The 27,831-nt window shown below is 45.6% G+C and overlaps 1 protein-coding gene across 1 annotated transcript; it reads left to right on the top strand.

Moving 5' to 3' along the window:
* Positions 1 to 21,230: 21,230 nt before the first annotated feature.
* stc1 (stanniocalcin 1) lies at positions 21,231 to 24,582 on the top strand (the record flags this gene model as incomplete). Its single annotated transcript, XM_079516191.1, has 4 exons — positions 21,231 to 21,360; positions 23,369 to 23,511; positions 23,757 to 23,968; positions 24,282 to 24,582. The coding sequence occupies exons 1-4, from the start codon at positions 21,246 to 21,248 to the stop codon at positions 24,580 to 24,582; spliced, it is 771 nt and encodes a 256-aa protein (XP_079372317.1). The 5' UTR covers positions 21,231 to 21,245.
* Between the last annotated feature and the right edge of the window lie 3,249 nt (positions 24,583 to 27,831).

Genomic DNA, 27,831 nt, shown 5'->3' with positions numbered 1-27,831 from the left:
GGACCCCCTGGGGTCCTTGATAGGTTTCAATGAGGTCCAACACTGGTTATCAAAGTGTGGTCCGGGGACCCCCTGGGGTCCTTGATGGGTCTCGATGGGGTCCTTCACTGGTTATCAAAGTGTGGTTCGGGGACCCCTTGGGGTCCTTCATAGGTTTCGATGAGGTCCAACACTGGTTATCAAAGTGTGGTTCGGAGACCCCATGGGGTCCTTGATGGGTCTCGATGGGGTCCAACGCTGGTTATCAAAGTGTGGTTCGGGGACCCCATGGGGTCCTTGATGGGTCTCGATGGGGTCCAACGCTGGTTATCAAAGTGTGGTTCGGGGACCCCATGGGGTCCTTGATGGGTCTCGATGGGGTCCAACGCCTCAAGCGTGAGGACCTACAGGGCTGACCTACAGGGCTGACAAGAGCCTAGTACAGCCTAATGGAGCCTATTAGAGTCCAGTACAGCCTAGTAGACCCTATTCTAGCATTTCCCAACCAGATCCAGCCTAGTATAGCCATCTAACTGTGCGTGCGTGCGTGCGTGCGTGCGTGCGTGCGTGCGTGCGTGCGTGCGAGTAAAACATAGTCTAGTTAAGTACAGCCGTACACCCTAGTCTAGTAGTCTAGCCTATTCCAGCTGGAGAAACACCAGAAAAGGCTTTGGTCAGGCTCTGCCAGTGGACCTAATTAGCCTAAGTCCCCTCACCTGCAGAATTCCCAGCCTCTGCCTCAGCCAATTGATTGCCATGGCAACCCCACACCTGCCTGGTTGATTACTTAACCAGTACACTTTTCACAGTCAGTTTTCACTATTCAGACACAGGCAGACAGGCAGATACAGAGATCTCCATATACATTATGAGTCCAATAAGTACAAGTGGTTCTCAAATGTTTTATTTGTAAGCACCCCCTTAACTCTGAGAGGGTACGAAAGCTCTATTAGGCTGTACGAGACATTACTGTACTATAGCCTATGTAAAACTATTGGCCGTGCACCCAAACTCATGTAAAAACTATGGCCTGTGTACACAGTGGTTCATCTCAAGCGTGAGGACCTACAGGGCTGACCTACAGGGCTGACAAGAGCCTAGTACAGCCTAATGGAGCCTATTAGAGTCCAGTACAGCCTAGTAGACCCTATTCTAGCATTTCCCAACCAGATCCAGCCTAGTATAGCCATCTAACTGTGCGTGCGTGCGTGCGTGCGTGCGTGCGTGCGTGTGTGCGTGCGTGCGTGCGTGCGTGCGTGCGTGCGAGTAAAACATAGTCTAGTTAAGTACAGCCATACACCCTAGTCTAGTAGTCTAGCCTATTCCAGCTGGAGAAACACCAGAAAAGGCTTTGGTCAGGCTCTGCCAGTGGACCTAATTAGCCTAAGTCCCCTCACCTGCAGAATTCCCAGCCTCTGCCTCAGCCAATTGATTGCCATGGCAAAACCATACCCGCCTGGTTGATTACTTAACCAGTACACTTTTCACAGTCAGTTTTCACTATTCAGACACAGGCAGACAGGCAGATACAGAGATCTCCATATACATTATGAGTCCAATAAGTACAAGTGGTTCTCAAATGTTTTATTTGTAAGCACCCCCTTAACTCTGAGAGGGTACGAAAGCTCTATTAGGCTCTACGAGACATTACTGTACTATAGCCTATGTAAAACTATTGGCCGTGCACCCAAACTCATGTAAAAACTATGGCCTGTGTACACAGTGGTTCATCTCAAGCGTGAGGACCTACAGGGCTGACCTACAGGGCTGACAAGAGCCTAGTACAGCCTAATGGAGCCTATTAGAGTCCAGTACAGCCTAGTAGACCCTATTCTAGCATTTCCCAACCAGATCCAGCCTAGTATAGCCATCTAACTGTGCGTGCGTGCGTGCGTGCGTGCGTGCGTGCGTGCGTGCGTGCGTGCGAGTAAAACATAGTCTAGTTAAGTACAGCCGTACACCCTAGTCTAGTAGTCTAGCCTATTCCAGCTGGAGAAACACCAGAAAAGGCTTTGGTCAGGCTCTGCCAGTGGACCTAATTAGCCTAAGTCCCCTCACCTGCAGAATTCCCAGCCTCTGCCTCAGCCAATTGATTGCCATGGCAACCCCACACCTGCCTGGTAGTACACTTTTCACAGTCAGTTTTCACTATTCAGACACAGGCAGACAGGCAGATACAGAGATCTCCATATACATTATGAGTCTAATAAGTACAAGTGGTTCTCAAATGTTTTATTTGTAAGCACCCCCTTAACTCTGAGAGGGTACGAAAGCTCTATTAGGCTGTACGAGACATTACTGTACTATAGCCTATGTAAAACTATTGGCCGTGCACCCAAACTCATGTAAAAACTATGGCCTGTGTACACAGTGGTTCATCTCAAGCGTGAGGACCTACAGGGCTGACCTACAGGGCTGACAAGAGCCTAGTACAGCCTAATGGAGCCTATTAGAGTCCAGTACAGCCTAGTAGACCCTATTCTAGCATTTCCCAACCAGATCCAGCCTAGTATAGCCATCTAACTGTGCGTGTGTGCGTGTGTGGCGTGCGTGCGTGCGTGCGTGCGTGCGTGCGTGCGAGTAAAACATAGTCTAGTTAAGTACAGCCGTACACCCTAGTCTAGTAGTCTAGCCTATTCCAGCTGGAGAAACACCAGAAAAGGCTTTGGTCAGGCTCTGCCAGTGGACCTAATTAGCCTAAGTCCCCTCACCTGCAGAATTCCCAGCCTCTGCCTCAGCCAATTGATTGCCATGGCAACCCCATACCTGCCTGGTTGATTACTTAACCAGTACACTTTTCACAGTCAGTTTTCACTATTCAGACACAGGCAGACAGGCAGATACAGAGATCTCCATATACATTATGAGTCCAATAAGTACAAGTGGTTCTCAAATGTTTTATTTGTAAGCACCCCCTTAACTCTGAGAGGGTACGAAAGCTCTATTAGGCTCTACGAGACATTACTGTACTATAGCCTATGTAAAACTATTGGCCGTGCACCCAAACTCATGTAAAAACTATGGCCTGTGTACACAGTGGTTCATCTCAAGCGTGAGGACCTACAGGGCTGACCTACAGGGCTGACAAGAGCCTAGTACAGCCTAATGGAGCCTATTAGAGTCCAGTACAGCCTAGTAGACCCTATTCTAGCATTTCCCAACCAGATCCAGCCTAGTATAGCCATCTAACTGTGCGTGTGTCCGTGCGTGCGTGCGTGCGTGCGAGTAAAACATAGTCTAGTTAAGTACAGCCGTACACCCTAGTCTAGTAGTCTAGCCTATTCCAGCTGGAGAAACACCAGAAAAGGCTTTGGTCAGGCTCTGCCAGTGGACCTAATTAGCCTAAGTCCCCTCACCTGCAGAATTCCCAGCCTCTGCCTCAGCCAATTGATTGCCATGGCAACCCCACACCTGCCTGGTTGATTACTTAACCAGTACACTTTTCACAGTCAGTTTTCACTATTCAGACACAGGCAGATACAGAGATCTCCATATACATTATGAGTCCAATAAGTACAAGTGGTTCTCAAATGTTTTATTTGTAAGCACCCCCTTAACTCTGAGAGTGTACGAATGGAACCAAATGGACGCTTACGGGTGTAAGGGTCCATTTGGTTCCATTTGTACACTCTCAGAGTTGCAGAACTATTATGGTCCTAAGTAGATCCAACTACTCTTTCTGGTAATATTATTGTCCGCTCATTTTGTATGTTCGTGGCAAAATAATTAAATTGACAAAAATGTACTGTACACCACAGCATTTCGATGACCCCTGAACATGTACCTTCATCAGAGTGGAGAATACAAGTATAAATCAAGTTGAGCAAAGCTGCTCTCTCTCTCTCTCTCTCTCTCTCTCTCTCTCTCTCTCTCTCTCTCTCTCTCTCTCTCTCTCTCTCTCTCTCTCTCTCTCTCTCTCTCTCTCTCTCTCTCTCTCTCTCTCTCTCTCTCTCTCTCTCTCTCTCTCTCTCTCTCTCTCTCTCTCTCTCTCTCTCTCTCTCTCTCTCTCTCTCTCTCTCTCTCTCTCTCTGTGTGTGTCCAACTGAACATTTTCTGTTTATACCAAGTACTTCACACTAGCTCTCTCCCCAAATCCAAAATCATTTTATTTTCCATCCTGATTGTCACTCATCAAAACTGATTATACAACTGTAACCATCAAAGCAATCAACATGTAATGGTATGTGAGGGCGGGTATCAATAAATCGATTAATAATTGGGAGAGCTGTCGATTAATCGATTTGGCTGATGGTCATTTGGCATCCCTAACTAGGAGGGGAGGGGTCATAGTTAGATGGCTGACACTGTGTACACGGGCAATTGTTTTTACATGAGTTTGTGTGCACAGCCAATAGTTTTACATGAATATTTCTAGGCTATAGTACTTTACGGCCTCGTACAGCTTAATAGACCCTAGTACAGCCTAGCACATTCTACTAGAGCCGGAAACAGCCTATTTGAGCCCAGTAGAGTCTAGTACAGCCTTCTACACCCACGTCTAGCCTAGTCCAGCCTAGTGGGAGAATAGACTAGGAGAGGGGGGTATTTTGGTGGCTGTACTAGATTATACTAGGTTGGATCAGGCTGGAAAAGGCTAGAATGGGGTGTACTAGGCTGTACTAGGCTCTTGTCAGCCCTGTAGTTCCTCACACTTGAAATAACCACTGTGTACACGGGCAATAGTTTTTACAGGAGTTTGTGTGCACGGCCAATAGTTTTACATGAACATTTCTACGCTATAGTACTGTACTGCCTCGTACAGCCTAATAGAGCCTAGTACAGTCTGCTAGAGCCGGAAACAGCCTATTGGAGCCCAGTAGAGTCTAGTACAGCCTTGTACACCCACGTTTAGCTTAATCCAGCCTAGTGGGAGAATAGACTAGGAGGGGGGGTATTTAGATGGCTGTACTAGGCTATACTAGGCTACATCAGGCTGGAATAGGCTAGAATAGGTTGTACTAGACTCTTGTCAGCCCTGCAGTTCCTCGCACTTGAAATAACCACTGTGTACACAGGCAATAGTTTTTACAGGAGTTTGTGTGCACGGCCAATAGTTTTAGATGAACATTTCTAGGTATAGTACTTTACAGCCTCGTACAGCCTAATAGACCCTAGTACAGCCTAGCACGGTCTACTAGAGCTGAAAACAGCCTATTAGAGCCCAGTAGAGTCTAGTACAGCCATGTACACTCACGTCTAGCCTAGTCCAACCTAGTGGGAGAATAGACTAGGGGAGAGGGGTATTTAGATGGCTATACTAGGATATACTAGGCTGGATCAGGCTGGAAAGGGCTAGAATAGGGTGTACTAGGCTGTACTAGGCTCTTGTCAGCCCTGTAGTTCCTCACACTTGAAATAACCACTGTGTACACAGGCAATAGTTTTTACAGGAGTTTGTGTGCACGGCCAATAGTTGTACATGAACATTTCTACGCTATAGTACTGTACTGCCTCGTACAGCCTAATATACCCTAGTACAGCCTAGCACAGTCTACTAGAGCCGAAAACAGCCTATTAGAGGCCAGTAGAGTCTAGTATAGCCTTGTACACACACGTCCTGCCTAGTCCAGCCTAGTGGGAGAATAGACTTGGAGAGGGGGGTATTTTGGTGGCTGTACTAGGCTATACTAGGTTGGATCAGGCTGGAAAAGGCTAGAATGGGGTGTACTAGGCTGTGCTAGACTCTAATAGCCTCTATTAGGCTGTACTAGGCTCTTGTCAGCTCTGTAGTTCCTCGCACTTGGGAATAACCACTGTGTACTGTAGTAGAGTCTAGTACAGCCTTGTACACCCACGTTTAGCTTAATCCAGCCTAGTGGGAGAATAGACTAGGAAAGGGGGGGGGGGGGTATTTAGATGGCTGTACTAGGCTATACTAGGCTACATCAGGCTGGAATAGGCTAGAATAGGGTGTACTAGACTCTTGTCCGCCCTGCAGTTCCTCGCACTTGAAATAACCACTGTGTACACGGGCAATAGTTTTTACAGGAGTTTGTGTGCACGGCCAATAGTTTTACATGAACATTTCTAGGCTATAGTACTTTACTGCCTCGTACAGCCTAATAGAGCCTAGTACAGTCTGCTAGAGCCGGAAACAGCCTATTGGAGCCCAGTAGAGTCTAGTACAGCCCTGTACACCCACGTTTAGCTTAGTCCAGCCTAGTGGGAGAATAGACTTGGAGAGAGGGGTATTTAGATGGCTGTACTAGGCTATACTAGGCTGGATCAGGCTGGAATAGGCTAGAATAGGGTGTACTAGGCTGTACTAGGCTCTTGTCAGCCCTGTATTTCCTTGCACTTGGGAATAACCACTGTGTACACGGGAAATAGTTTTTACAGGAGTTAGTGTGCACGGCCAATAGTTTTAGATGAACATTTCTAGGTATAGTACTTTACAGCCTCGTACAGCCTAATAGACCCTAGTACAGCCTAGCACGGTCTACTAGAGCTGAAAACAGCTTATTAGAGCCCAGTAGAGTCTAGTACAGCCATGTACACCCACGTCTAGCCTAGTCCAACCTAGTGGGAGAATAGACTAGGGGAGAGGGGTATTTAGATGGCTATACTAGGATATAACAATCAGGCCTATTGGCGTATAAGTCTGAGTTATATAAAATAAAATAAATAAATAAAGGTCCTGTACCTGCGACAGTAAATCTAGATACTGGAAATGAACAGTAGTATAGAGCACAAGGAAAACGCAAAACTATTTCCCTTTAGGTGAAATGGCTGGTCTTTATAATATTTACAGAGCGAATCAAACCAAAATCATACAAACTGGGCAATCAATCCCTTCAAAATGTAAATTAAATGTTCCAGTCCCTTCAAATTATCCCCTGCAATGTCCCTTTAAAGGTGCCCCCAAAGTCAGTGTTCCAAAAGTAATCCCGAAAAAAGTAATCAGAGTATCCAGATTAATCCAACTGCTGTAGATCCTCTTCTGTTCAATTTAGACAGTCCAAAAAATGTACAAAACAAAAAGGCAATGCCTTGCTTACCGGAAAGATGAAAAAATATATGCTGCTCACCCAACCTTTAAGTCGGGCATGGTCCGCTGGGTCCTTTGTTCACCAGCTCTGTTTGTTTGACAGAGCTCCAAGCCTCAGAAGCTGGCCTACCAAACTTTATTTCCTTCCCTTGGCAAAGTTCTTCGGTCAGACCGGCATTTCTTGCGTTTTACCTCTGAATTGGCATAGTATTGGCCTTTAAAAGAGTCTGTTTGGCAAAGAAAACTAGCAACACCAAACTCTCTCCTTACTGCCCAAAATGGAACCCAGGCTCGGCGCCTCACTTCCTGGTCTTTTATAGTTTCCTGGCAATATTTCTCACACACATTTCCCCACAGCTCCCCTTGTGATCAACCCTTGTCATAACAGAACATTGATGACCATGGTTCAATTTCACACAACACATTATCTTGTATATCCGTACACTACATTTCAGTGTTAAATATTCAACCTTGGTTTAACAAACATATTCCCCTGTTATTCCCCCAGTATGTTTAATTTTCTTTCATACTCATACCAGGCCAGGAAATACATTGTTTCACATTTCACATTTTATGTGGCAGTGTCACAAGGATATACTAGGCTGGATCAGGCTGGAAAGGGCTAGAATAGGGTGTACTAGGCTGTACTAGGCTCTTGTCAGCCCTGTAGTTCCTCGCACTTGAAATAACCACTGTGTACACGGGCAATAGTTTTTACAGGAGTTTGTGTGCACGGCCAATAGTTTTACATGAACATTTCTACGCTATAGTACTGTACTGCCTCGTACAGCCTAATATACCCTAGTACAGCCTAGCACAGTCTACTAGAGCCGAAAACAGCCTATTAGAGGCCAGTAGAGTCTAGTATAGCCTTGTACACACACGTCCTGCCTAGTCCAGCCTAGTGGGAGAATAGACTTGGAGAGGGGGGTATTTTGGTGGCTGTACTAGGCTATACTAGGTTGGATCAGGCTGGAAAAGGCTAGAATGGGGTGTACTAGGCTGTGCTAGACTCTAATAGCCTCTATTAGGCTGTACTAGGCTCTTGTCAGCCCTGTAGTTCCTCGCACTTGGGAATAACCACTGTGTACACGGGCAATAGTTTTTACAGGAGTTTGTGTGCACGGCCAATAGTTTTACATGAACATTTCTAGGCTATAGTACTTTACTGCCTCGTACAGCCTAATAGAGCCTAGTACAGTCTGCTAGAGCCGGAAACAGCCTATTGGAGCCCAGTAGAGTCTAGTACAGCCTTGTACACCCACGTTTAGCTTAATCCAGCCTAGTGGAAGAATAGACTAGGAGGGGGGGTATTTAGATGGCTGTACTAGGCTATACTAGGCTACATCAGGCTGGAATAGGCTAGAATAGGTTGTAACTAGACTCTTGTCAGCCCTGCAGTTCCTCGCACTTGAAATAACCACTGTGTACACAGGCAATAGTTTTTACAGGAGTTTGTGTGCACGGCCAATAGTTTTACATGAATATTTCTAGGCTATAGTACTTTACTGCCTCGTACAGCCTAATAGAGCCTAGTACAGTCTGCTAGAGCCGAAAACAGCCTATTGGAGCCCAGTAGAGTCTAGTACAGCCTTGTACACCCACGTTTAGCTTAGTCCAGCCTAGTGGGAGAATAGACTTGGAGAGAGGGGTATTTAGATGGCTGTACTAGGCTATACTAGGCTGGATCAGGCTGGAATAGGCTAGAATAGGGTGTACTAGGCTGTACTAGGCTCTTGTCAGCCCTGTATTTCCTTGCACTTGGGAATAACCACTGTGTACACGGGAAATAGTTTTTACAGGAGTTAGTGTGCACGGCCAATAGTTTTAGATGAACATTTCTATGTATAGTACTTTACAGCCTCGTACAGCCTAATAGACCCTAGTACAGCCTAGCACGGTCTACTAGAGCTGAAAACAGCCTATTAGAGCCCAGTAGAGTCTAGTACAGCCATGTACACCCACGTCTAGCCTAGTCCAACCTAGTGGGAGAATAGACTAGGGGAGAGGGGTATTTAGATGGCTATACTAGGATATACTAGGCTGGATCAGGCTGGAAAGGGCTAGAATAGGGTGTACTAGGCTGTACTAGGCTCTTGTCAGCCCTGTAGTTCCTCACACTTGAAATAACCACTGTGTACACAGGCAATAGTTTTCACAGGAGTTTGTGTGCACGGCCAAGAGTTTTACATGAACATTTCTACGCTATAGTACTTTACTGCCTCGTACAGCCTAATAGAGCCTAGTACAGTCTGCTAGAGCCGAAAACAGCCTATTGGAGGCCAGTATTGTCTAGTACAGCCTTGTACACCCACGTTTAGCTTAGTCCAGCCTAGTGGGAGAATAGACTTGGAGAGAGGGGTATTTAGATGGCTGTACTAGGCTATACTAGGCTGGATCAGGCTGGAATAGGCTAGAATAGGGTGTACTAGGCTGTACTAGGCTCTTGTCAGCCCTGTATTTCCTTGCACTTGGGAATAACCACTGTGTACACGGGAAATAGTTTTTACAGGAGTTAGTGTGCACGGCCAATAGTTTTAGATGAACATTTCTAGGTATAGTACTTTACAGCCTCGTACAGCCTAATAGACCCTAGTACAGCTTTAGCACGGTCTACTAGAGCTGAAAACAGCCTATTAGAGCCCAGTAGAGTCTAGTACAGCCATGTACACCCACGTCTAGCCTAGTCCAACCTAGTGGGAGAATAGACTAGGGGAGAGGGGTATTTAGATGGCTATACTAGGATATACTAGGCTGGATCAGGCTGGAAAGGGCTAGAATAGGGTGTACTAGGCTGTACTAGGCTCTTGTCAGCCCTGTAGTTCCTCGCACTTGAAATAACCACTGTGTACACGGGCAATAGTTTTTACAGGAGTTTGTGTGCACGGCCAATAGTTTTACATGAACATTTCTACGCTATAGTACTGTACTGCCTCGTACAGCCTAATATACCCTAGTACAGCGTAGCACAGTCTACTAGAGCCGAAAACAGCCTATTAGAGGCCAGTAGAGTCTAGTATAGCCTTGTACACACACGTCCTGCCTAGTCCAGCCTAGTGGGAGAATAGACTTGGAGAGGGGGGTATTTTGGTGGCTGTACTAGGCTATACTAGGTTGGATCAGGCTGGAAAAGGCTAGAATGGGGTGTACTAGGCTGTGCTAGACTCTAATAGCCTCTATTAGGCTGTACTAGGCTCTTGTCAGCCCTGTAGTTCCTCGCACTTGGGAATAACCACTGTGTACACGGGCAATAGTTTTTACAGGAGTTTGTGTGCACGGCCAATAGTTTTACATGAACATTTCTAGGCTATAGTACTTTACTGCCTCGTACAGCCTAATAGAGCCTAGTACAGTTTGCTAGAGCCGGAAACAGCCTATTGGAGCCCAGTAGAGTCTAGTACAGCCTTGTACACCCACGTTTAGCTTAATCCAGCCTAGTGGGAGAATAGACTAGGAGGGGGGGGGGTATTTAGATGGCTGTACTAGGCTATACTAGGCTACATCAGGCTGGAATAGGCTAGAATAGGGTGTACTAGACTCTTGTCCGCCCTGCAGTTCCTCGCACTTGAAATAACCACTGTGTACACGGGCAATAGTTTTTACAGGAGTTTGTGTGCACGGCCAATAGTTTTACATGAACATTTCTAGGCTATAGTACTTTACTGCCTCGTACAGCCTAATAGAGCCTAGTACAGTCTGCTAGAGCCGGAAACAGCCTATTGGAGCCCAGTAGAGTCTAGTACAGCCCTGTACACCCACGTTTAGCTTAGTCCAGCCTAGTGGGAGAATAGACTTGGAGAGAGGGGTATTTAGATGGCTGTACTAGGCTATACTAGGCTGGATCAGGCTGGAATAGGCTAGAATAGGGTGTACTAGGCTGTACTAGGCTCTTGTCAGCCCTGTATTTCCTTGCACTTGGGAATAACCACTGTGTACACGGGAAATAGTTTTTACAGGAGTTAGTGTGCACGGCCAATAGTTTTAGATGAACATTTCTAGGTATAGTACTTTACAGCCTCGTACAGCCTAATAGACCCTAGTACAGCCTAGCACGGTCTACTAGAGCTGAAAACAGCTTATTAGAGCCCAGTAGAGTCTAGTACAGCCATGTACACCCACGTCTAGCCTAGTCCAACCTAGTGGGAGAATAGACTAGGGGAGAGGGGTATTTAGATGGCTATACTAGGATATAACAATCAGGCCTATTGGCGTATAAGTCTGAGTTATATAAAATAAAATAAATAAATAAAGGTCCTGTACCTGCGACAGTAAATCTAGATACTGGAAATGAACAGTAGTATAGAGCACAAGGAAAACGCAAAACTATTTCCCTTTAGGTGAAATGGCTGGTCTTTATAATATTTACAGAGCGAATCAAACCAAAATCATACAAACTGGGCAATCAATCCCTTCAAAATGTAAATTAAATGTTCCAGTCCCTTCAAATTATCCCCTGCAATGTCCCTTTAAAGGTGCCCCCAAAGTCAGTGTTCCAAAAGTAATCCCGAAAAAAGTAATCAGAGTATCCAGATTAATCCAACTGCTGTAGATCCTCTTCTGTTCAATTTAGACAGTCCAAAAAATGTACAAAACAAAAAGGCAATGCCTTGCTTACCGGAAAGATGAAAAAATATATGCTGCTCACCCAACCTTTAAGTCGGGCATGGTCCGCTGGGTCCTTTGTTCACCAGCTCTGTTTGTTTGACAGAGCTCCAAGCCTCAGAAGCTGGCCTACCAAACTTTATTTCCTTCCCTTGGCAAAGTTCTTCGGTCAGACCGGCATTTCTTGCGTTTTACCTCTGAATTGGCATAGTATTGGCCTTTAAAAGAGTCTGTTTGGCAAAGAAAACTAGCAACACCAAACTCTCTCCTTACTGCCCAAAATGGAACCCAGGCTCGGCGCCTCACTTCCTGGTCTTTTATAGTTTCCTGGCAATATTTCTCACACACATTTCCCCACAGCTCCCCTTGTGATCAACCCTTGTCATAACAGAACATTGATGACCATGGTTCAATTTCACACAACACATTATCTTGTATATCCGTACACTACATTTCAGTGTTAAATATTCAACCTTGGTTTAACAAACATATTCCCCTGTTATTCCCCCAGTATGTTTAATTTTCTTTCATACTCATACCAGGCCAGGAAATACATTGTTTCACATTTCACATTTTATGTGGCAGTGTCACAAGGATATACTAGGCTGGATCAGGCTGGAAAGGGCTAGAATAGGGTGTACTAGGCTGTACTAGGCTCTTGTCAGCCCTGTAGTTCCTCGCACTTGAAATAACCACTGTGTACACGGGCAATAGTTTTTACAGGAGTTTGTGTGCACGGCCAATAGTTTTACATGAACATTTCTACGCTATAGTACTGTACTGCCTCGTACAGCCTAATATACCCTAGTACAGCCTAGCACAGTCTACTAGAGCCGAAAACAGCCTATTAGAGGCCAGTAGAGTCTAGTATAGCCTTGTACACACACGTCCTGCCTAGTCCAGCCTAGTGGGAGAATAGACTTGGAGAGGGGGGTATTTTGGTGGCTGTACTAGGCTATACTAGGTTGGATCAGGCTGGAAAAGGCTAGAATGGGGTGTACTAGGCTGTGCTAGACTCTAATAGCCTCTATTAGGCTGTACTAGGCTCTTGTCAGCCCTGTAGTTCCTCGCACTTGGGAATAACCACTGTGTACACGGGCAATAGTTTTTACAGGAGTTTGTGTGCACGGCCAATAGTTTTACATGAACATTTCTAGGCTATAGTACTTTACTGCCTCGTACAGCCTAATAGAGCCTAGTACAGTCTGCTAGAGCCGGAAACAGCCTATTGGAGCCCAGTAGAGTCTAGTACAGCCTTGTACACCCACGTTTAGCTTAATCCAGCCTAGTGGAAGAATAGACTAGGAGGGGGGGTATTTAGATGGCTGTACTAGGCTATACTAGGCTACATCAGGCTGGAATAGGCTAGAATAGGTTGTAACTAGACTCTTGTCAGCCCTGCAGTTCCTCGCACTTGAAATAACCACTGTGTACACAGGCAATAGTTTTTACAGGAGTTTGTGTGCACGGCCAATAGTTTTACATGAATATTTCTAGGCTATAGTACTTTACTGCCTCGTACAGCCTAATAGAGCCTAGTACAGTCTGCTAGAGCCGAAAACAGCCTATTGGAGCCCAGTAGAGTCTAGTACAGCCTTGTACACCCACGTTTAGCTTAGTCCAGCCTAGTGGGAGAATAGACTTGGAGAGAGGGGTATTTAGATGGCTGTACTAGGCTATACTAGGCTGGATCAGGCTGGAATAGGCTAGAATAGGGTGTACTAGGCTGTACTAGGCTCTTGTCAGCCCTGTATTTCCTTGCACTTGGGAATAACCACTGTGTACACGGGAAATAGTTTTTACAGGAGTTAGTGTGCACGGCCAATAGTTTTAGATGAACATTTCTATGTATAGTACTTTACAGCCTCGTACAGCCTAATAGACCCTAGTACAGCCTAGCACGGTCTACTAGAGCTGAAAACAGCCTATTAGAGCCCAGTAGAGTCTAGTACAGCCATGTACACCCACGTCTAGCCTAGTCCAACCTAGTGGGAGAATAGACTAGGGGAGAGGGGTATTTAGATGGCTATACTAGGATATACTAGGCTGGATCAGGCTGGAAAGGGCTAGAATAGGGTGTACTAGGCTGTACTAGGCTCTTGTCAGCCCTGTAGTTCCTCACACTTGAAATAACCACTGTGTACACAGGCAATAGTTTTCACAGGAGTTTGTGTGCACGGCCAAGAGTTTTACATGAACATTTCTACGCTATAGTACTTTACTGCCTCGTACAGCCTAATAGAGCCTAGTACAGTCTGCTAGAGCCGAAAACAGCCTATTGGAGGCCAGTATTGTCTAGTACAGCCTTGTACACCCACGTTTAGCTTAGTCCAGCCTAGTGGGAGAATAGACTTGGAGAGAGGGGTATTTAGATGGCTGTACTAGGCTATACTAGGCTGGATCAGGCTGGAATAGGCTAGAATAGGGTGTACTAGGCTGTACTAGGCTCTTGTCAGCCCTGTATTTCCTTGCACTTGGGAATAACCACTGTGTACACGGGAAATAGTTTTTACAGGAGTTAGTGTGCACGGCCAATAGTTTTAGATGAACATTTCTAGGTATAGTACTTTACAGCCTCGTACAGCCTAATAGACCCTAGTACAGCTTTAGCACGGTCTACTAGAGCTGAAAACAGCCTATTAGAGCCCAGTAGAGTCTAGTACAGCCATGTACACCCACGTCTAGCCTAGTCCAACCTAGTGGGAGAATAGACTAGGGGAGAGGGGTATTTAGATGGCTATACTAGGATATACTAGGCTGGATCAGGCTGGAAAGGGCTAGAATAGGGTGTACTAGGCTGTACTAGGCTCTTGTCAGCCCTGTAGTTCCTCGCACTTGAAATAACCACTGTGTACACGGGCAATAGTTTTTACAGGAGTTTGTGTGCACGGCCAATAGTTTTACATGAACATTTCTACGCTATAGTACTGTACTGCCTCGTACAGCCTAATATACCCTAGTACAGCGTAGCACAGTCTACTAGAGCCGAAAACAGCCTATTAGAGGCCAGTAGAGTCTAGTATAGCCTTGTACACACACGTCCTGCCTAGTCCAGCCTAGTGGGAGAATAGACTTGGAGAGGGGGGTATTTTGGTGGCTGTACTAGGCTATACTAGGTTGGATCAGGCTGGAAAAGGCTAGAATGGGGTGTACTAGGCTGTGCTAGACTCTAATAGCCTCTATTAGGCTGTACTAGGCTCTTGTCAGCCCTGTAGTTCCTCGCACTTGGGAATAACCACTGTGTACACGGGCAATAGTTTTTACAGGAGTTTGTGTGCACGGCCAATAGTTTTACATGAACATTTCTAGGCTATAGTACTTTACTGCCTCGTACAGCCTAATAGAGCCTAGTACAGTTTGCTAGAGCCGGAAACAGCCTATTGGAGCCCAGTAGAGTCTAGTACAGCCTTGTACACCCACGTTTAGCTTAATCCAGCCTAGTGGGAGAATAGACTAGGAGGGGGGGGGGGTATTTAGATGGCTGTACTAGGCTATACTAGGCTACATCAGGCTGGAATAGGCTAGAATAGGGTGTACTAGACTCTTGTCAGCCCTGCAGTTCCTCGCACTTGAAATAACCACTGTGTACACGGGCAATAGTTTTTACAGGAGTTTGTGTGCACGGCCAAGAGTTTTACATGAACATTTCTAGGCTATAGTACTTTACTGCCTCGTACAGCCTAATAGAGCCTAGTACAGTCTGCTAGAGCCGAAAACAGCCTATTGGAGCCCAGTAGAGTCTAGTACAGCCTTGTACACCCAAGTTTAGCTTAGTCCAGCCTAGTGGGAGAATAGACTTGGAGAGAGGGGTATTTAGATGGCTGTACTAGGCTATACTAGGTTGGATCGGGCTGGAAAGGGCTAGAATAGGGTGTACTAGGCTGTACTAGACTCTTGTCAGCCCTGTAGTTCCTCGCACTTGAAATAACCACTGTGTACACGGGCAATAGTTTTTACAGGAGTTTGTGTGCACGGCCAATAGTTTTACATGAACATTTCTAGGCTATAGTACTTTACTGCCTCGTACAGCCTAATAGACCCTAGTACAGCCTAGCACAGTCTACTAGAGCCGAAAACAGCCTATTAGAGGCCAGTAGGGTCTGGTACAGCCATGTACACCCACGTCTAGCCTAGTCCAGCCTAGTGGGAGAATAGACTAGGAGGGGGGGTATTTAGATGGCTGTACTAAGCTATACTAGGGTGTACTAGGCTGTACTGGACTCTAATAGACTCTATTAAGCTGTACTATAGGCTCTTGTGAGTCCTGAACCTTCTCGCACTTATAAACACTGTGTACACAGGCAATAGTTTTTACATGTCTGTGCACAACCAATAGTTTTATAACAAAACACTTTTTTGATAACAAAATATGCTGGACTAGGCTGAACTAGGCTGGACTAGGCTGCTCTAGGCTGGACTAGGCTTCTCAAGTCTGGACTAGGCTGGTCTAGGCTGGACTAGGCTGCACTAGGCTGGACTAGGCTGCACTAGGCTGGACTAGGCTGTACTAGGGTGGACTAGGCTGTACTAGGCTGGACTAGGCTGGCCTAGGCTGGCCTAGGCTGCACTAGGCTGTACTAGGGTGGACTAGGCTGTACTAAGATGGACTAGGCTGTACTAGGCTGCACTAGGCTGGACTAGGCTGGACTAGACTGGACTAGGCTGTACTAGGCTGGACTAGGCTGGACTAGGCTGTACGAGACATTACTGTACTATAGCCTATGTAAAACTATTGGCCGTGCACCCAAACTCATGTAAAAACTATGGCCTGTGTACACAGTGGTTCATCTCAAGCGTGAGGACCTACAGGATTGACAAGAGCCTAGTACAGCCTAGTAGACCCTATTCTAGCCTTTCCCAGCCAGATCCAGCCTAGTATAGCCTGTATCTAACTGTGCGTGCGTGCGTGCGTGCGTGCGTGCGTGCGTGCATGCGTGCGTGCGTGCGTGCGTGCGTGCGTGCGGGTCCACGGGAGGTCACTATATCAGAAACACTGTTTCCCATAGCATACTGTGGACCTACAGGACATTACTGTACTATAGTCTATGTAAAACTATTGGCCGTGCACCCAAACTCATGTAAAAACTATGGCCTGTGTACACACTACAGTGGTTCATCTCAAGCGTGAGGACCTACAGGGCTGACAAGAGCCTAGTAGACACTATTCTAGCCTTTCCCAGCCAGATCCAGCCTAGTATAGCCATCTAACTGTGTAAGTCTGGACTAGGCTGGACTAGGCTGGTCTAGGCTGGACTAGGCTGCACTAGGCTGGACTAGGCTGTACTGGACTCTAATAGACTCTATTAAGCTGTACTATAGGCTCTTGTGAGTCCTGAACCTTCTCGCACTTATAAACACTGTGTACACAGGCAATCGTTTTTACATGTCTGTGCACAACCAATAGTTTTATAACAAAACACTTTTTTGATAACAAAATATGCTGGACTAGGCTGAACTAGGCTGGACTAGGCTGCTCTAGGCTGGACTAGGCTTCTCAAGTCTGGACTAGGCTGGACTAGGCTGGTCTAGGCTGGACTAGGCTGTACTAGGGTGGACTAGGCTGTACTAGGCTGGACTAGGCTGGTCTAGGCTGGCCTAGGCTGCACTAGGCTGTACTAGGGTGGACTAGGCTGTACTAAGATGGACTAGGCTGTACTAGGCTGCACTAGGCTGGACTAGGCTGGACTAGACTGGACTAGGCTGTACTAGGCTGGACTAGGCTGGACTAGGCTGTATGAGACATTACTGTACTATAGCCTATGTAAAACTATTGGCCGTGCACCCAAACTCATGTAAAAACTATGGCCTGTGTACACAGTGGTTCATCTCAAGCGTGAGGACCTACAGGATTGACAAGAGCCTAGTACAGCCTAGTAGACCCTATTCTAGCCTTTCCCAGCCAGATCCAGCCTAGTATAGCCTGTATCTAACTGTGCGTGCGTGCGTGCGTGCGTGCGTGCGTGCGTGCGTGCGTGCGTGCGTGCGTGCGTGCGTGCGGGTCCACGGGAGGTCACTATATCAGAAACACTGTTTCCCATAGCATACTGTGGACCTACAGGACATTACTGTACTATAGTCTATGTAAAACTATTGGCCGTGCACCCAAACTCATGTAAAAACTATGGCCTGTGTACACACTACAGTGGTTCATCTCAAGCGTGAGGACCTACAGGGCTGACAAGAGCCTAGTAGACACTATTCTAGCCTTTCCCAGCCAGATCCAGCCTAGTATAGCCATCTAACTGTGTAAGTCTGGACTAGGCTGGACTAGGCTGGTCTAGGCTGGACTAGGCTGCACTAGGCTGGACTAGGCTGTACTAGGGTGGACTAGGCTGTACTAGGCTGGACTAGGCTGCTCTAGGCTGGACTAGGCTTCTCAAGTCTGGTCTAGGCTGGACTAGGCTGGTCTAGGCTGGACTAGGCTGCACTAGGCTGGACTAGGCTGTACTAGGGTGGACTAGGCTGTACTAGGCTGGACTAGGCTGGCCTAGGCTGGCCTAGGCTGTACTAGGCTGTACTAGGGTGGACTAGGCTGTACTAAGATGGACTAGGCTGTACTAGGCTGCACTAGGCTGGACTAGGCTGGACTAGACTGGACTAGGCTGTACTAGGCTGGACTAGGCTGGACTAGGCTGTACGAGACATTACTGTACTATAGCCTATGTAAAACTATTGGCCGTGCACCCAAACTCATGTAAAAACTATGGCCTGTGTACACAGTGGTTCATCTCAAGCGTGAGGACCTACAGGGTTGACAAGAGCTAGTACAGCCTAGTAGACCCTATACACGCGTGCGTGTGTGCGTGCGTGCGTGCGTGCGTGCGTGCGGGTCCACGGGAGGTCACTATATCAGAAACACTGTTTCCCATAGCATACTGTGGACCTACAGGACATTACTGTACTATAGTCTATGTAAAACTATTGGCCGTGCACCCAAACTCATGTAAAAACTATGGCCTGTGTACACACTACAGTGGTTCATCTCAAGCGTGAGGACCTACAGGGCTGACAAGAGCCTAGTAGACACTATTCTAGCCTTTCCCAGCCAGATCCAGCCTAGTATAGCCATCTAACTGTGTAAGTCTGGACTAGGCTGGACTAGGCTGGTCTAGGCTGGACTAGGCTGCACTAGGCTGGACTAGGCTGTACTAGGCTGGACTAGGCTGTACTAGGGTGGACTAGGCTGTACTAGGCTGGACTAGGCTGCTCTAGGCTGGACTAGGCTTCTCAAGTCTGGACTAGGCTGGACTAGGCTGGTCTAGGCTGGACTAGGCTGCACTAGGCTGGACTAGGCTGTACTAGGGTGGACTAGGCTGTACTAGGCTGGACTAGGCTGGCCTAGGCTGCACTAGGCTGTACTAGGGTGGACTAGGCTGTACTAAGATGGACTAGGCTGTACTAGGCTGCACTAGGCTGGACTAGGCTGGACTAGACTGGACTAGGCTGTACTAGGCTGGACTAGGCTGGACTAGGCTGTACGAGACATTACTGTACTATAGCCTATGTAAAACTATTGGCCGTGCACCCAAACTCATGTAAAAACTATGGCCTGTGTACACAGTGGTTCATCTCAAGCGTGAGGACCTACAGGGTTGACAAGAGCCTAGTACAGCCTAGTAGACCCTATACACGCGTGCGTGCGTGTGTGCGTGCGTGCGTGCGTGCGGGTCCACGGGAGGTCACTATATCAGAAACACTGTTTCCCATAGCATACTGTGGACCTACAGGACATTACTGTACTATAGTCTATGTAAAACTATTGGCCGTGCACCCAAACTCATGTAAAAACTATGGCCTGTGTACACACTACAGTGGTTCATCTCAAGCGTGAGGACCTACAGGGCTGACAAGAGCCTAGTAGACCCTATTCTAGCCTTTCCCAGCCAGATCCAGCCTAGTATAGCCATCTAACTGTGTAAGTCTGGACTAGGCTGGACTAGGCTGGTCTAGGCTGGACTAGGCTGCACTAGGCTGGACTAGGCTGTACTAGGCTGGACTAGGCTGTACTAGGGTGGACTAGGCTGTACTAGGCTGGACTAGGCTGCTCTAGGCTGGACTAGGCTTCTCAAGTCTGGACTAGGCTGGACTAGGCTGGTCTAGGCTGGACTAGGCTGCACTAGGCTGGACTAGGCTGTACTAGGGTGGACTAGGCTGTACTAGGCTGGACTAGGCTGGCCTAGGCTGCACTAGGCTGTACTAGGGTGGACTAGGCTGTACTAAGATGGACTAGGCTGTACTAGGCTGCACTAGGCTGGACTAGGCTGGACTAGGCTGGACTAGACTGGACTAGGCTGTACTAGGCTGGACTAGGCTGGACTAGGCTGTACGAGACATTACTGTACTATAGCCTATGTAAAACTATTGGCCGTGCACCCAAACTCATGTAAAAACTATGGCCTGTGTACACAGTGGTTCATCTCAAGCGTGAGGACCTACAGGGTTGACAAGAGCCTAGTACAGCCTAGTAGACCCTATACACGCGTGCGTGCGTGTGTGCGTGCGTGCGTGCGTGCGTGCGGGTCCACGGGAGGTCACTATATCAGAAACACTGTTTCCCATAGCATACTGTGGACCTACAGGACATTACTGTACTATAGTCTATGTAAAACTATTGGCCGTGCACCCAAACTCATGTAAAAACTATGGCCTGTGTACACACTACAGTGGTTCATCTCAAGCGTGAGGACCTACAGGGCTGACAAGAGCCTAGTAGACCCTATTCTAGCCTTTCCCAGCCAGATCCAGCCTAGTATAGCCATCTAACTGTGCGTGCGTGCGTGCGTGCGTGCGTGCGTGCGTGCGTGCGTGAGGGTCCACGGGAGGTCACTATATCAGAAACACTGTTTCCCATAGCATACTGTGGGAGGTGTACACAGAGCACTGTTCTAATAGTTTTTGCCACCCTGTGGAATTATGCTTGAACTGCAAGATAGGGCCCTAAAAATGTAATAATAATAAACAAAGAGAAACAAATCAGTGTGGGTCATCCGTTGGACTGATGGGCGAACAAGTGGTGTCCACGCGAAGAGTCGGGCCCAGAGGACATGTAGAGTCCCCCCCCTGAATTTTCACGCCCCCATGGGCCGCACGGTGGGGCCCGGAAATTTGGCCTGGTGCACCGGCCATAGTCACTATGTTTCATGCACACAAAACTTGATAAATGTAATAATAATAATAATAATAATAATAATAATAATAATAATAATAATGTACTCTAAAACTTGATACATATTCAGGTTAAACTTTGAAATAATTAGCCATTAAAGAAATATTGTACAAATCCTTGATCGTGATCTATATTCTACACCTGCCATGTAGCCTACTACTGTGAAATGATTTGTCAATTAGTAGTGGAAAGACTTGGAGCACGGGCTTGAACACTGCGTTCTGATTGGTCCAAACCGTTCACTCGTAATGTTCAGCGCTTCCATATAAACGCATGCAGACTTGACACCGTTGCTATGTGTCATGCAAGTCAAAAGGGATAGAGTATAGGATTGAGTCCAATGTAGAAAGGGGGGAACATAGCAGCATTAGGTAGATGGTAGCCTACTTGGCATAGCTTACATATTCTGTCACGGCGTTGTAGAAGCTTTGGAGCGGCATTCATATGAATGATCAATCATCCAGGACACATTTCTTTACATTTTGTTATATTATCTGTGTTAAGGGGACGATGCCTTTGAGGACCGGACTTTTTCTTCTGATGGTGCTGAACGCATCTGCATATGAACTGGATCAGAACGAGTCCTATTCACCCAGGAGAACACGCTTTTCTGCAAACAGCCCTTGTAAGTAACATTCTCTCTATAGGCTACTACATCTCTCAGAGGCAGAGTGCAGCTGTTATAGCACAGATTTCTATGGTGATTGGCAGCCTTCTTACCTTTCATGTCTATACTCTGTGGATATTTAATTTCCTCCCCCCCCACACACACAAGCATTATAGGCCTATATGCAGCCTCCCCCCTCAAACGAAGCCTTTGAATTGATTCACGGAACAGGCTGCAGGGTTAGCAGGAGCGGCTGTGGTTTGCCGGTGTTTTACCGGCAACAGATGAGAGTGAGCTTCGTGCTGCTGCTGACACCTGCGCCTGCAGGCTGTGTCATGTCAATTGTGTCTCTGTACGGTCGGCGGCTATGTTACACATAGCGCCTCAATATATTGGACTGACTCTGGGGGCTTTTACATGGTGCATTAGTCTGCTCCAAAAACGCCTTCCTGCTGTGTAGCTTACTAGTAGTAATATAGCGGAGGTTTTTCAGAACTCTTGGCGGCCCCTCGCTGTACGCCAGCCTTCAATAAGGCAGCGTGGGGCCACGGCTTTAATTGAATCCTGTATAATAGGCTATGTCCTAACTGCTATTTGAATTTAACCTGTTGCTATCATGTTGTTGACAACTGGAGCACGACGATGGGGAAAATTAACAGATTTGTGTATGTCTTTTCATCTTGTCTTCCGAGACATGGCCACTGGCAATGGTTAATTTTAGAAAGCCTGAAGATCGTTACAATGTATAGGCAATGAATTGCCTATAGCTCATCATGATAAAGTTATATGCCCAGTGAGTTTGAAGGCCGCATCTTGTCTATAAATGCAGTGACACACTACTAACCCTTTGCTTTGCATCACAAAAAGATATATGATCTTGGTGTGTGTGTGTGTGTGTGTGTGTGTGTGAGAGAGAGAGAGAGAGAGAGAGAGAGAGAGAGGGATTAATTATTGTTTTGTAAATGGTGCTTAGCTGTCAGTGAATATTTATCTCATTCATCTATGGGTATTGAAAACCTGTGTGTGTGTGTGTGTGTGTGTGTGTGTGTGTGTGTGTGTGTGTGTGTGTGTGTGTGTGTGTGCGTGCGTGCGTGCGTGCGTGCGTGCGTGCGTGCTATGCATTTGGGTTATATCTGCATGCATGTTGGCTTTACCTTTTGTATGTTGATCCCTGGTCCTCAAATATGTAGTTCAAATATATCCCATTTGACCAGAGAATAGTGAAATAAGGCCAAATAATGCCTATAAGGCTCAGAAAGTTGAAAGATATCCAAATTTAAATGTACTATTTGCCTTAGGCATGCAACCATCAACTCTTTAGAGATTCATGAAAATAGGTTAAAAATGCCATTAACCAAACTTTAACCCCCATCCCTATATATTAGTTGTTCATTGTTAAGGATTTGACTGTGTCTATGTCCAAAGACCAATGGTCAGAAAATACAATTATATTCTAATTACCGGTATACATATAAGGTTTGATTGATTGATTGATTGAAGAATTTATTTATTTATTTAACAGTTTGCAGAATTACAGTACATTTCAAGCACAAACTCAATACAAAGGCTGTTAACTGAGTGGACGACCCAATTAAGCATTACACTTGTTTCCAATAGGGTCCACCATGTTCAAATCATCAAAACATTTAGAGACGTACAAATAGACACTTCTATAGACAGAACAGGAATTCATCATAAAGGAGGTAAAAAGGGAAAAGAAACATATACAGTGAGGGGGAAAAAAGGGGTGGGCGGTGGGGGGGATTCACGTTCAGCTCCGTTAATTTGTTTGTTTTCCTTGGAGGAGCTGCGTTGGGTCCCCAAGTTGGCTCAGTGGCCATACCTTGAGTTGGCTGTGTGACCGCGACCGAGGTACAAATGTATCTTCTGTTCTGATGGCATCATTGGTTATAGCCAAAAAGCCCACTATTTGTGTCATGAGCTTAATGGGTGTGCACTGTGCAGGGATCCCTTTTGAACCTGCTGATGGCTCCCCTGCTGATCGGTTCACTCTCTGTACCCACAGCAGATGTGGCACGCTGTCTCAACAGTGCCCTCCAAGTTGGCTGCGGAGCCTTTGCCTGTCTGGAGAATTCAACTTGTGACACAGATGGCATGCACGACATCTGCAAGTCCTTCCTCTACAGTGCTGCTAAATTTGATACTCAGGTACTGTGATTCTTAAATGACATCTTGGGAAGATATTTTTTGCTGTGTAAGCAGTATATGCCTATAAACCTATAACTGTATAACTCCTGGATTATACCCTCAAAATGAGAATTTCTCACATTGCTGCTGTTAGGTGAGCACCAATGTGAAAGGAGGGGGGGCAGTGCCGTTTCATGTTGCAACGGACCGAATGTGTGCGATTAGAAATTAGATATGAAGTTAATTGAAACTTGTTTTCTGTGCAGGGTAAAGCGTTTGTGAAGGAGAGCCTTAAGTGCATTGCCAATGGCATCACCTCCAAGGCATTCCCCACCATTCGCCGCTGCTCCACCTTCCAAAGAATGATTTCTGAGGTGCAGGAGGAATGCTACACCAAGCTAAATATCTGTACTGTTGCCCGAACCAATCCAGATGCCATTGGTGAAGTGGCACAGCTGCCAAGTCACTTCCCCAATAGGTGAGCTCTACGTTAAGTGTTAATGTATTTAGAGACTGTAAAGATCGACTCAAATGGACTCATATAAAAGTCAGAAACAAATGAACACACATTGACATTTATATAATGTAGGCCTACTGTACTATTATGAAAACACCATTATATCAACACACCAAAGGAAACCTTGCAATTTGTACCACTAGAGGGAGCAACAGCAAATCACTGCATGCAGCATTAAAAGTAGTCACATAATTGAAACATTTTACTGCAACATGGCCAAATGTATTGATTGACATTTAGACTTAAAGGCATTATGTGATGCATCATTTCACAGGTTTTATGGTAAGCTGCTACAGAGCCTGATGGACTGTGACGAGGACACAGTGGACCGTGTGAGGACCAGCATGGTGTCGCGGATGGGCCCAGAGATGACTATGCTTATTCAGCTGCTTCAGAGCAAGCCCTGCCCATCCATTGCTGCGGCTGCAGCTGCTGCCGTTCCGACTGGAGTGGAGGGCCGTGGGAGCTGGCGTTGGTCCATGGGTCCCCACATGTACAAGATCCCTCCTAATCTGCGAAACAGAGATTCTGCCAGCCATTTTGGCAAGAAGCGTTCTGCCAGCGACAGCTCCTAACTCCCACTCAGATTCAAAAACTCTGCACACTCCTCAGAATCATGAAAAAAGCAAGCTAAGCTCTGCTATTCCCTAACGGTGACTATAAATCCATTCCTCCTCCACCACCAGGCTGGAAGTTGCAGAAACATGCATCTCCAGGGAATTCCGATAGAGTTCCAACTAAGTTTATATCAGAGTTTGATTGCTGTTATACTGTACATTCTACACTTTAGGTTTGAGAGCATCCCCTTTACATCAAACATATTCACTCAGTTAGTGCCGAGCATATATGGCTGCTGCATCTACAATATGGTCCGGTTCACTTCACCATTCTCTACAGCAGAGAAGAATTCCTTAAAGAGCTGCGGTGATGCCAAGCACAAAACAGCCATAGTGGTTCACGCCTCTAGAGCACAAGTGGTCTGTATTTTCAAAAGACAAAACTAGAACATCATAGCACATATTCATTAATAAGTAATCAACGGTTGCATCAGTAGTTAATTGATAGGAATGGGAAACTATTATTAATATTTCATGCACGAGACCAATCAAATTGTGAACATGTGCTATGGAAATGGGTGGCGTATCTGTTTTCTCACAAAACATAATACTTTAATGTACTGTATACTAGATTATGAGACAGCCATATCCAGACCCCGGAAGGGAGCACTTATAAAGAGAGAGGTCCCCTAGGCCTAGATGTTTCACAATAGCCTTTGAGTGGTTACCTTAAGCTGACCAAATAACTTCAAACTGCCCTGAATGCTATTCATGAAATACCAAAACTGTAGAGCTATAGCACTTATATTAGTTTTTCTGGTGGCAGATCAAGCCGTGATTCTTGACCTAAATGCATTTTGCTTCATGATCCTGCGTTTAAGGATTTTTTAGGGCATGGCTTATTTTCTCTGAAGTCATTTTTTGAATATCTTGTCTCCATACAGCAAAATCCTGTGTTAATTTAAGTCTGAGAGAGTACAAATAGTACATTTATACACTGTCTGACTTAAATTAACACTGTATTTTACAGTGCAGACATTCTTAAAACATAAGACTGTTGAGCTCTACTGTATACATGGGGTCCATGTTGAGTGAAAATCTGTATCCATATTTCTTAACCGTGTGTGAAGCAGTGGTGTCTGGTCAGAAAGTTCACCCCCTGAGATTGAGAGCAGCCATCTTGTTGGACTGATTTTCGTCATTCTCTGAGGTGAATAACATATTAGAGGGTTGTGTGTCATGCACACTGGCTTCCAGTGTTGAGAATGAGAATGACTATTTAAAAAGCCTTGTTGGAATGATATGATATTTATTTTCCTACTATATTATTTAATTTTTGTTTTTTATTTTTTATTTTATGGCATTAATTGTAGTTTTAGTTAGATTGCAGATAACATGCCATTTGGTCACAAGTTTACAACTCGCTCAGCGTCACATCGGTGAGCTGCCAATATGCGGTGACTGAATAGGACCCGTGTCATGACTCTGTGCTGGTCATAGGGGAACAAGTTGGTCATTCAAATTCAGGTGATCTATTTTAAGGGTGTTAAATGGGACCACATACAAAATAAGATAGTTTACCATAATTTTTTAATACATATACTATGGCAAAGTGATAATTGCTTTGTTGAGTGCTAAGGTTTTGTGTACTTTACTTTCTGAATATCGCTGTACGCGGTATGATTAAAATAAAGGAAACATCAACATAAAGTATGATCGAAGTATGCTCCATGCCAGAGTTTTTCCCTGGCAACAATCCATAAGAGGACCATATAACAAAACATCAAAGATGAGCTTTACTCCATACATGTCTTATTAGTGTGGTTGTCCGAAAGGGCAACCAGAACTATAGTAATTGTAATCTACAGTAGGCTATGTTAGGAGAAAGTATGACATCCAACATGATTGCATGTGCTTTAGCCTGCTAGGTTTACTGTATGTCAATAAGACCCCACTTTATATTTAGTTTGCTGAAAGTGGATTCTGTATCAATGGGTCACCCCGTGGTTTGAAGAGAATAACTCCACAGAGAGAAAGCAAAGAGGATCAATATATTTGCCAAATCTGGATGAATCCCAAAAAAACAAAGTCCAGTAAAGGTGGTTGCACACCGGCCGCGTTTTTTGGAAAACCGATGGAGAAACGCCGCTTAAAAATCTGAATTTGCGCTCGGTGTGTGGAGACCTTAACTCTGAGCACTTGGCTCAATACTTTGGTCAGACATTTCAGTTACGTTCACAAAAGAGAGTCCAGAGTTCTAGCCGCAGGCACAAAACAGCACAAGTCAGGGTGAAAAAACAATAAACTTGTAAGGAAACTTTAGAGGGAGCCATTGCCAATGACACTGCACATTCATTCACACAGGGTATTTGCAGTAATTTCACCCTGATGGCTCATTAGTTGTCTTAGGTTACTGCCACTAATTCAACTGTATTCCACAAGCCTTTACTGATGTATGTACTGTACATAGTAAGACATCTGTAAATGTGCACTGTGACAACAAAATATCCCAGCACAATAGCAGCACACTATCCATATTTAAGATCATATTTGATATGTTTGAGAAATACAGTAAATCAACTTGAGACAACATCACAGGTATCAAGCTTGAATCGCTGTAAAATCACCTCACTAAGGAAAATCTTAATGTTGAAGTTTCCTTATTTTTCTTCATATCAAGCAGATAGCTGGTTGGTCGTGTGACGTCATTAACGGGCAGCTCACATTAGCTTCTGTTAAAGACTAAACTGCATTTGTTGTGCAAAGGCAAATTCTCAGAGTCAGTGTTACTTGGAAATTACAATGAATTGGAATCAGTGTTGGAGTCGATATGCATTTCAATAGAATGCAGTGAACACAGACAGTGAATTTTCTCTAAAATTCATGAACTGTTAACCTTTAGTCATAATAAGAGGATTCATATCCAACCTACAACATTACTGAGAATGAGGTTTCTGTCATTCAAAAGCGACATGCAGTTAGTTAGTTTAAATACTGGAGTAAACTAAGAGTGAATTGACCCCAACGCTGCTTCGATCAGAGTATTTCCACAACTGTATTTTTGGGTGACACTACAGGCCAAAAAAAAATTACGTGTTGGTTTTGGTTTGATGTCAAATTAGCAGTGGTGTTATAAGAACTCCAAACTATGCAATAATCTCTGGCACAAAGGTTTCAGAGCAACACACAGATTGACCTTTGTTCCATTCAGTGCCAGCTGATGCTGTGTGAATAAAGCAACAGCACGTACAGTTGTGTGCCACCGAT

The sequence above is a fragment of the Electrona antarctica genome, assembly GCF_951216825.1.
Source record: "Electrona antarctica genome assembly, chromosome: 12".
Lineage (NCBI taxonomy): Eukaryota > Metazoa > Chordata > Actinopteri > Myctophiformes > Myctophidae > Electrona > Electrona antarctica.
The sequence above is the reverse complement of the archived record's forward strand: the minus strand, read 5'-3'. Positions and strand labels throughout refer to the sequence as shown.